This window comes from Hakea prostrata, chromosome 7 (genome assembly GCF_041222555.1).
Source record: "Hakea prostrata isolate BN-2017 chromosome 7, UWA_Hpros_2, whole genome shotgun sequence".
In the NCBI taxonomy this organism is placed as follows: domain Eukaryota; kingdom Viridiplantae; phylum Streptophyta; class Magnoliopsida; order Proteales; family Proteaceae; genus Hakea; species Hakea prostrata.
This window is the reverse complement of record NC_142606.1, coordinates 19,135,043-19,146,272: the sequence shown is the minus strand read 5'-3', so window position 1 is coordinate 19,146,272 and position 11,230 is coordinate 19,135,043. Positions and strand designations below refer to the sequence as shown.

The following is an 11,230-nucleotide window of genomic DNA, read 5'->3' as shown; positions in this document are numbered from 1 at the left end:
AGTGTGGTAGGTAATGAAATAAAAACAGGGCTGAAATGATATTTGCAAATTGCAATACATTGTTGGTATCTCTAATTCTGACAATTTTTGGCTATTCGTTGCAATTATATATAAAATTTTCAAAGTTAATGGACAATCTTACCTACCAATTCTGTCTTAATAGTTCTGGACTCTAAAGGCAACGTGTCAAATGTGGTTAGGGAGGAGAATCTGGATGGAATAATTTCTAAAAATAATTCAAATTTAGCGGACATCTTGAAGCGGAATCTTCAAGTGTCCTAATCAAGGTTTAAAGTATCACATGATACCATACAATACTAGCCGATACATATCCATACATATTTGACCCAATCGATACGATATATCTTGATACGTCTCTCTATTGAATTATATTAAAATACATCAGCCAGAGCGATACAATACTCGATACAGGACGATACGTCTCTTAAAATTACCTAACCGATAAGATACTCGATACCAATACTTTAAACCTTGGTCCTAATGATCAAGGTTTAAAGTATCCCACGATACCCTACGATACTAGCCGATACGTATCCATATTTGACTCAACCGATACGATACATTTCGATACGTTCTCCATTGAGTTACACTAAAATACATTGGCCAGAGCGATACGTCTCTTAAAATCATTTGACCGATACAATACTCGATACCGATACTTTAAACCTTGCTAATGATTAGGCTTCCTTTTGATCGAGGGAAGTCATGGAATATCATTTGCCTCTGACTTCAAAGAGATCCAACTGAGAAAGAATGACAAAAGAGAAAAGATAATAGACAGAATGACACAATAAAAATAGTAAAATTTTAATATGTGGCTGGGAGGAGAGACAAGGTGCAGAAGAAGGAAAATAATTTTCCAACGAGAAGAGAGAAGAGAGAAGGCATGAGAGAAATTGTAGGAAAATTTTCTATAAATTAAGCAGCAAGAAAAAAATCGATGGGTATGATTAGATCAAATAAACGTCTCCAAATGGAGAAGTAGACCTACCAAGGTAGTTATCTTTTTCATAATCTTTTATAATTTTCTTATTGATGGTATATTTAATTTGTTATTATCATATAATTATAGAATCATAAAACTACTTTAGCCCCTTTAAATTTTAAATGAGATATTCAACATTCATTGTGAGAATAACCTAAACGCAAGTGAGGAAGAAAGCATTGGAAACCCTGATTCCATAGCCGGAAATCCACAGCCCAGCACAGAAAATCTCTAACTTTTTTTTTCTTCTTTTGGAGGAAGTGGAAAAGACAAAAGAGTAAAATACCCATGATTAATCAAATAAACAAGTATATAATGAAAATAAAACAGTATTATCAATGAAGAGTTGAAATGTCACATATGGAATTCCGGGTATCAAACATCATTATGGTCAGGTGATTTTAAGAAACGTCTCTAGTATTTTTCATACCAGCCAATGCATTTCAGTACCATTCAATACATGCCTTTTAAAAAATAGAGAGATGTATCAATATGTATCATACGGTTGTATTTTTTGGTAAACCATACAATTGTATTCAATGTGAATACATATCAGCTAGTATCATATTGTATTGTGGAATACTTAAACTTTGGTTGTCCATGGAGATGAAAAAGTTTTAAAAAAAATAATTCAAACTCTTGTATGATCAAACATCTTCTAGTAAAATTTGAAGGAAGCTTTTATACAATAACCAGAGGACTTGTAAATCCCCCCCCCCCCAAAAAAAAAATTTAATAATAATAATAAAAATAAAAATCATTCTGTCATGATGCATAAACAAGCTAGAAAAAAGTGCCTTCTAACAAAGGAAAATGCAACACACTTGAGATCCATGGGAGAGCTCAAATCCTCTCAAGTAAACAGGAAATAAGTCAAATTTATTTGGCTTCAGTTTATCCATCCACCTGAATAGGATTAAATATGTCTATATAGTAGCATCACCATGTCATACATTATGAATTCAAGCTCCTCTTTCAAACACAGTTTCTTCTTGGATGGCCAAGCCATCTTTCTCAGTTCTCTTAAGAAGTCAATTCCCATATATATATATATATATATATATATATATATATCCAATGAACTGAATAGATTGATCTCTTCGAGAGTCTTTTAAGTAATTTAAGATCTATCCACAAAGTGAAGTTCCATACAATGGAGAAGACAACGTTTTTCTGGAATGTGCCACAGAGCTTTTCAGTAAGCTTCCCAGTAACCAGTTATCCAAGGATTTGTTCTTGGAATTGGTAGGGTCAGAAAAAGAATCTAGTTCACCTGAAATCTCCATGAGTCCTAGAAACATGTATCAAGGAATGATTGTTGCCTCAGTTGAAAGGGAATTCAACTCTGAAATCATTGAGCTTGGGTGTGCCAATGGTGGGATTGCTACAATGGACAGATCAACAAACCAAAGCAAAATATATAGAGGATGTGTGGGGAGTATGACCAAGAATTAAGGTGGATGAGAAAGGCTTTGCAGTCAAGAAGGAGAAAGAAACCTGTATAATCGAAATCATGGAAGGAGAAAAAGGCAAGGTGATGAGAGAGAATGCTAGCAAATGGAAAGAGCTTGCCAAAGAAGCAATAAATGAAGGTGGAAGCTCGGACAAGAACACTGAAGGATTTGCTACTCTAATGTGTGACATTGCCCCCAGCCTCAAAGGTGTGTTTGACATTATGCAAATGATGCATTTGGGTAATTCAAATATTACCCATCAAAAAGAAAAACAAAGGAGCAATTTGGATCAAGTCCTGTTTCTTTCTCAACTAGATTAGCTACTAGCACAAGATTCTGTTTTTCTGTCAGGCATTCTGCACTAACCAACAAAAGGTGTCAGCAATGTATTGTATTAAAACTAAACACCCACTGAACTAACTATTCAGAGACACAGCCATTTCCCTGATTGTGTTGCATAAATGAGTTGAATGCTGTTGTGATCAATCAAGAGTGTAGAATGACTAAAACCCTGTTTGCTTCATATCAAGATTCATTTTCCACATCAATGGTATTGCCATCACCAAGGGGTACAGGGCATCCTCAATTCTTATTTAACACCAAGATTAAGTCAAATAACAATTACAAGAGTTTTAAGAAATAATCAACGAAGCCAATACACTAGTTTCTCAGCTGCATTACCTCTCCTTAAATCTCCATAACAGTTACATCTAGAAGACTTGGCACTAAAATACATCAATAGGATGCAATGCCATCATTGGCAGCCCTGTGATGGCCCTTCTCCAGTCTCCTCCTCTGCATATTGCTTGCCCTACAAGTTCACAACTTTTATGTTGTATACTTCACACCAAGAAAACCAAGGAAAAGAAACATATTGTGGTTTTTGTCACCTTCTGATCAATGAACCAATTAGCTTTAATTATTCCATAGACTTTCCCTTTAATAATCCATAATATTTATAGTTTCATTCTTTCTTTTTATGTTAAAACCTTTCTAATAAATTTGAAATTCTTTTAATCATGGAGAAATCAAAAATATTATGTCCACAAAAGGTTTAAAAATCTGGAATCAGTTTCCATCAATTTTGATTCAAATACGTCTGAAAACTGCTAGAATCTTAGTTTAGAAGCATTCACACAAATAATCTCATTGTCGTGAATATCAGGATGTTGAGTTAGATGAGTGGTAAAACTAGGAAGGATAAAGTAAGAAATGATTATACTAAAAATAGTTTGAGGGTAGCTCTAATACATGATAAGCTACAATTTAAGTTGTTTGCAGTGGCAATGTCATGTTCAAAGGAGGCTTTCAGATGGTCCAGCAGGGAGGAGCAATTAAATCAGACTAAAGGAACTAAAAGAGCTGCAAACCTAAAACGACCTTAAGAGAGGTAGCGAGGAAAGACATGCATAGCCTGGTTAGCCTTGTATCAGGAATGACATCAACTACAGTTGATTGGAGGTCAAGGATACATGTAGCTGGCCCCATTTAATTGGAATAAGGCTGAGTTTTTTGTTGTTGTACTGTTGGTCCTTTCCAATTTGAATCAGCTGACCTCTATTTTATCCATTTCTAAGAAAATACATGTTACCTCAAATTTGAAATCTTGACTAGATTTTGCAAAAATAGATAAATAAATCAATAAGTATATTTATAGACAAATATTGTACTCACCAGTATTGATTGTGGACTACAACAGTGTCAGTTGCCACTTCTATCCCATCATCATTGCGGTTCCAATGGTAAAATGCATGTGTTCTGTTCTTTAACTCCAGCGTGGAATGTCCATAACTAGCTTCTCTGAATGCAGAATAATCTGGTTGTGGGTCCCTAAACCTATAGAAACAATCACGAAATATCAGAAGACATACTGACAATTTGCTTCAGATAAAAACAAAGAGGACTGGACATTCCAAGGACTGAATGTAATGGAATTTTAAAGTTAAACTTACCTTGAAGCAAGACCTTCCTGATTTCCTCCATCTCCAACAGTTATATATATAGGAGCTGATTTGTCAGGTATAGGATAATTGTCACCACTTGACACATTGTAGTGTATATTGGAGATGCGGTACTGTAAAGAAACAATATTTCTTTATATAAGATTCCACAGTGGCTTAATAGCAGAATTAGCTGCCAATCGAGGCATGACAGTGTTAATGATAAGTTTGACAGACTTGCAACTGAATGCAAGTCCAATGAGATGTGAATTTTTAGAATTCACAACAGTATAGGAGCGCCATTGGCATGCATGGACCATGTTCTCTATGACCAATATTAAAACTACAACATCATCTACCATGTGACTCAAAATACCGTGCTGTTTAAGAATCCCTTCCAAAACAGTGTCCATGTGAAAATGATATTGCAAGTTAAAAAGGAAAATAAAATTAAAAGCCATGCATATGCATGTGAAGAAGAACTTGACAACCGTGATATGCTTTTTCCAAATTTACCATAGGTTGACAATGACCCTACTATGTGTGTGTGGGTGTGCAAGAGAGAGAGAGAGTACCATACCGATCTTTCATAGGCATGGACATGGCCAGCAAAGATGAGATCAACTTTGTAATGGACAAACCAACTCTCGAATACTGCTCGCATAGCTTCGCCCTCCATGAAGTGAGCTTCATTACTGTTATAGATTGGTACATGCATCAGAACAATAAGCCATGGCGTCTTCTCTCTGTCAACTCTTGTTAGCTCTTCTCGCAGCCACATCCACTGAGGTGTGTATTTCACTGGTATAACAGTTTAAGGGATCAGATGGAAATTCATGTACACTAGATTCGTCTAGACCATAAACAATAGGAATAACAAATAAACCAATCCCCCAACAATGGCAAACCTCCATTTGGATCCTAGTAAGGAAATGAATAATTTTTTTGTACCTTGAGGTCAATAATCAAAAACCACAAGATAATTAAAAGAGCATCCATCAAGTGTGATCAGGAATTCAAACGGATAAAAGGAACTTGCATTTTATGTGCATGCACACAGAAACATTATTGAGGAAATTTTATTTTGAAGCACAAGAGACCCAAAAATTAATACAAAGGATGTTGAAATAGAATGGTTTTGTTTCAGGCGGAGGGGATGTTTCCTATTATGTTTCTATCAAACTAATTTCCCAACTTTCAGCACCTAATAGCAAAACTACAGACTGCCAATTTAACATTCATTTGAATGTACATACAGCCACCCATCAAAATAGGGATATTATATTAGGATGATATCAAATTAAGGTGAAGTAGGAATAAGCCATTACCAAAAGGCGAGTAGCTTGATAGAACAATTATATGAGCAGATGCACGCCGAATAGCATACCAAAGTGGATTACTGCTTTTGGAGGCCATATATGGTGTTGCATGTCTATGTAGATATGATTTGAAAGGAACAACTTCTCCCTGAACGAATATAACCAGATATAGTGAAACAGTGTAAATTATTATCAGCGGTAGAAGCAACAGTGTAAATTATTATCAGTGGTAGAAGCAATGTGTAATTTAAATGGCAGCAGGTAGAAAAGTAAAGATGTCAGACAGTTGAAAACTGGAAATACATGTAATAGCACATTCACTGAAAATACTTGAACCAATATTATTTTACTCAATTAATCAGAACATTATTGTCATGGCTTTACAGGATACAAGATTTCTTATATAGACAACTATATTGACCTACTATGAATACGATCACATAGATTTTCCTGTGCTCACTCGCAGATGACCAAGAGAGGCATGAAAAAATGTTCTCAAGAGATCAAAGGATTCAAAGAACTGAACAGCTATAGAAACAGATTTTTGCTGCCTCCTGATGGGTTCTGTTGAACTACAACCTACAAATTATTCAGTTTTAACGGATGAAGGACATTTGACATACTTTCCATTGTTACCTCTATATGTCATGATTTTCTAAAATGAAAATTGAATTCATGCGAAATATTATGATTAACAAACACGGTAGCAAATTTTGTTGAAAAAATCATTACATGGGACTATAGAGAGTTAGGTGCAATCATTTTCCCTAACTGAATGTTGTTTGTAGAACAGTACTTGGCTCCTCCCTTAAAGGCACCTCAAAATTCCTCCCTTTTTTGGTTGTAAATTTTTGGGGAAATTTTCAGTGCTACTCCTTGAGTTACCCTTAAAATTAATGCCACCCCTTGAGTTATCCAACTTATCATATCAGACCCCCTATGTTTTTGTACATCCTGCTGTTTGTAGAACAATACTTGGCTCCTCCCCTAAAGGCACCTTAAAATTCTTTCCTTTTTTGGTTGGACTGAGATAAAGAATTCTGTCTTAAAAAAAGCCCCCTATACAAGTTAAATGCAAGTCCAGCAATAAACAAAACTCAGAAGAAACAACTAAGACAAAATTGGAGGGGTGGGCAGATATAAACCATGTGGACAAGTGATGTGGCATCTCTGCCACTGAACAAAAAATGAATTATCTAAACATCCCACACGTAAAGTTTCAGCCTCAAATTGAATCATTTACCTCTCACATATGTCCATGCACCACTCCCATAGTCCATGAATACTCTAGGTATGCTTTGTTTTGCCATGTGGCCAAACTTCAACTGGGTTGAAACATGACAAACGACTGGTGGACCATGGGGTCTACCTATCCAGTTCACCCTGCCAATGCCCATTATCAGCCTCATGGGTTATCTGGGCTCCCACCCATTGTTTTATTCCCATGGGTTTCCAACCATAAAAAATGCTTCCTCAAAAGAATATAGGAAATCCATTTTCCCTTTCCTTGTTTCCTTCAGTTTTCAAAAGTTCAGAATTAACATATTTGTCAATCTTGACTCATCTTTTTTTCAAGACTGTAGTGTGACTCTGGAAGTAAAATAGTCCACTGCTTTAAGTTGGAAATTTCACTTCTCTGCATCAAGGCTGTCTTATACATTCATTCTTTTCAGAGATACATCATACTACCAAAATAAATCAAAAGGTAATGCCCCCACCAGCCTGATCAGCAAATGATTCATTATGCTTTCAGAATATGAAGATAGAAAAAATAATTCAATATTATACTTACTCTATACATAGAGAGCAGTTGATAAACACAAAACTACTGAGAACAGATTCAATAGTTCAAGTAAAACAAAGAAACTACAGAGTTATAATGATAATTACCATTTCAGGCATGTACTCTATTTCGTGATTTCCAACTGACCAAATCCATGGCTGATATGCAGCACTACGCTCAACAAAGCGACCCCATGAATCCCATCGGATCCCAACGTCATTATACTGATATCTATCAGCATAAGACAGATCACCAACAAATAATACAGCTTGCGCTTCACTTTGCATATAATGGTCAAGAGTTGAAAGAGAATTATATGTTTGGCCCAAATCACCTGAAAATTTGAATCTACCTACCGTTAGAAATAAATCGTGCAGGTTACTTTCCATTTATTCTAATCAAACCAATTATCTTCAGTATCATTGAATCTGTGTTTCACATAATTACATGTCAGCTCATCAGATATTATGTTGACACTCTGAGTAAGAAGAGAGGAAGGTCTCACCTATGATTCCAAAAGTATAAGAAGCATCTGGGTGAATTTCTGGAGGCGTTTGAAACCAAAATTTGCGAGAAGAATCACCAGTTCCAATATTGTAGTAATACTTGGTGTTGTGCTAAGAAGCAATAAAGCAACATGGAATGAGTTTTTGACATTTTTAAGGCTCAGACATCTTTGTATATAACCGAATAATGTTGGTTGCTCTGAACAATATGAAGAAAACAAGCACATAGAATTATGATCCTCAAATCTTTTACATGCTTACATCTAAACTTCCGAGTTGACTTGTTACTTATTCATAAATGTGTGCCATTTGTAAGAAATTAACGATATTTACTGTAAAATGTCCCTGTATTTATTTACTCTAATAATGCTCATTGAATTTTATAAAAAAAAGTGAAAATGAGTATGAATCAGATGTATAAATAATAAGATTTCAGTATGCATGTTACATCATTACATAATAAGCAGTTACCTGAAGGCCATCAACAAGACAATGATGAATGTAGCCTGATTTATATTGGTAAAAGGTGTAGTTCGTGACTTCCCCCTCAGCACTAAATTCAAATTGATTTGCTGACGTACCATATTGCACTTTACTGGTCCCAGGTTCATTGGGTGTCACCCATGAAATTATTACAGCCTTTCCATCATAATCACCTTGGGTAATATGCACCTAAAATGCAACATTAGGAAGTCAACATATAAGTCTCTGAATGTACTATACTATTGAAACAGAGATGGAGAGAAATTATAGGTCTTCCATATTTGATAGACAAAGAGAATTAACAACATATCAAAAACAAGTAGGATGTAAATAGGTATGAATAACATGTAGCTGACCCCAAACGCTAAGTTGAGGTTGATAAGTTTGGCAAACTATAACTTAAAAAAACAGCATACAATATGTCACATTCAAAAGTGGGCTAAATCCTGACATGGATCCATCATGCATTGATATGCAACCTAAAGGATACTGTCATAATCTATCTACATGATATAAAGTTTCAACTTGAAATGGTTGCACGGGTAAGCTTTGAATGATGATTGTTAATAAGCTAGATTTCTCTCTTTGGTGGAAAATCAAGGTTTAACAATAACAAAGATGAGTTAAGTCCACAAAAGTTCTCATTTGTATTAAAAGGAAAATTAACCCTCTTACAAAAGCACATACATTAAGCGGAATAGTATGGGCATTTTATTATGGGCTTCTCTTTACAATGCAAAGAAGAAAAGTTAGTAAAATTAAACCAAATATGCAGATATTGGTTGTTGATACTAGACCCATGAAGATATAAGACATCTCTATCGGCAAAAGTGCGCACTTGTGAGTAAAACAGTTTGGTATTCAAGATAAACATAGTCAAATGAATGATTTGTAAAACTATTGAACCTACAAATTTGATGCAAATATGCTGATTTGAAACTTTAGTTATTTGAAAAACTATTGATCCATGTCAGCAAAGTTTCTATCCAGCCACAGAAGGTCTGGGTCCTATTAGTGGAACTATGTGCATTCAATAAATTTCTACCATCAACATTCCTTATCAAATAAACAAGAAATACAGGAATTTACTTGCTGTGGTGCGTTATCACCCTCTGGAACTGCAAATACTTCATTTTCAAGAGGAATGTCCGTAGATGGCCACTCAGAACGAACAAAAGAACTGGTGATCCCTGCACTCCCGCCATCCACAGAACTCAGGAAGACAAAGGATATGAGTAGCAGCTGAAATAACAAGGCCAGCACTCCACTACTCCCCAGCATAATTAATTTTTAGTTGGTCACCCCCCTGTTTTTTTTTTTTTTTTTTGGGGGGGGGGGGGGGGGGCTGGGTCAAACAGTTTGGAATCAGTAGTGAAAAAAAAAAAAATAGAAAATAAAAAACCAGTCATGAGGTGAATTCATATCAAGACAGATTATCAATTAAGGGAAATAAATGAGATATAGAACGTAGATACAAAAAAAAGTACGCATTCATTGATTTATATAGATGAAGTAAGCATCAAGAATGTGGTCGTCAGTGGCAACAATTTTAGCCGTCCAATAACCGAAATCCCAATGATTTCGATCCCAATTAATCTCCAACCCAACGAGGTAATCCATTAAGAAGAAAAACTTAATCCAGAGCAAACTTAGATCATCATTCAATTTGTAAGTTAGTGGTCATTTTTCATATTTGTCAGTTATAAATCTCACTTCTAACAATCAATCAACTTTAAATTGAAATTCCAGGAACAAGATGGGGGGAAGTCACAAAGAAAACACCCTATGAAACAGTGCAGAAACACTAAAAGATCATCTTTTTCAGCTACATAACGATTAGTGCCGCAGCTAAAGTGATACATTAAAAGCAGAGCATGCATTTAGAGAGAGAGAGAGAGAGAAGAGAAGAGAAGAGAAGAGAAGAGAGAGAGTACCTTAATGGTTCCCGGAGGAGGAGAAGGTGACAGATGGGAGAGGAGCGGAGACCAGAGAGAGCCAAGGCCGGGGCGTGTGGAAGTCATTTATTATTGTAAGAGATGAGAAATTAAATATAGTAAAATATGGTCGTGGGCGTAAGTTAGCAAGGAATGAGATGGGAACGCGTATGATAGTGACAAGGTGATGGGGCATCATCGTAGGGTCGCTGTTCGTCTATCACTACGGTATGGACGGTTATCGTTATTCTCTGCTCTGACATCTCCTCCACTAGTGATAGTGACTAGACAAGATTCGTGTTGTATTTTGACCCTTATGCCCTTTACAAAGTACGAAACATTTTATATTATTATTATTTTTTCCTTTTTGTAATAAAAGTAAACTTTTTTTTTTTTGGTAGAGTAAAAAAGTAAACTTAATAATATACAAAAGACAAACCGTTGGAATATTCTTCAAGAGATAAAAGGTCAAAAAAGTATATGGTTGTGGTGAGGTCAAAGCAGAGGAACAAGAGTCGAGAGAAAAAAAATAAGGGTTGAGGATTGTAAAAACACTTGAATGAAGAAGAATAAATTATTCGCAGAATATAGGCCGAAATTTAGTGGGGTTCGATCCATGGCGATTTTTTTAAACCGAAACCGATATACTCAAAAGTCACCAGAAAGTGCAAAAGATAAAGATTCACCTTAGTCTCACAGAATCTAAGATCTTATCGCAGATATCTTCACTGGAATCACTGAATCTGCTGCTGCCTAAATCTTTTGTTTTTCTTTTCAGTCTTCTCTCTCTGGTGATAGTGGAAAT

At 35.5% G+C, this 11,230-nt stretch overlaps 1 protein-coding gene across 1 annotated transcript; it reads right to left on the bottom strand.

Annotated features, from left to right (window-relative positions):
• Positions 1 to 2,235: 2,235 nt before the first annotated feature.
• On the bottom strand, positions 2,236 to 9,817 carry LOC149010332 (bifunctional purple acid phosphatase 26-like). Its single transcript, XM_089162072.1, has 9 exons — positions 9,581 to 9,817; positions 8,480 to 8,680; positions 8,008 to 8,119; positions 7,610 to 7,836; positions 5,729 to 5,867; positions 4,981 to 5,201; positions 4,413 to 4,534; positions 4,135 to 4,296; positions 2,236 to 3,271 (listed from the first exon to the last, which is right to left on the bottom strand). Exons 1-9 carry the CDS (start codon positions 9,770 to 9,772, stop codon positions 3,196 to 3,198), a joined length of 1,452 nt encoding a protein of 483 aa, XP_089018198.1. The 5' UTR covers positions 9,773 to 9,817; the 3' UTR covers positions 2,236 to 3,195.
• Between the last annotated feature and the right edge of the window lie 1,413 nt (positions 9,818 to 11,230).

Coding starts and splice junctions, on each gene's coding strand:
- LOC149010332 (XM_089162072.1), bottom strand. CDS start 9,772: ATGCTGGGGAGTAGTGGAGTGCTGGCCTTGTTATTTCAGCTGCTACTC. Junction 8,120..8,479: donor GTCTTGTTGATGGCCTTCAG/GTAACTGCTTAT, acceptor ATTGCTTCTTAG/CACAACACCAAGTATTACTA. Junction 5,202..5,728: donor ATCAAGCTACTCGCCTTTTG/GTAATGGCTTAT, acceptor CTGTTATACCAG/TGAAATACACACCTCAGTGG.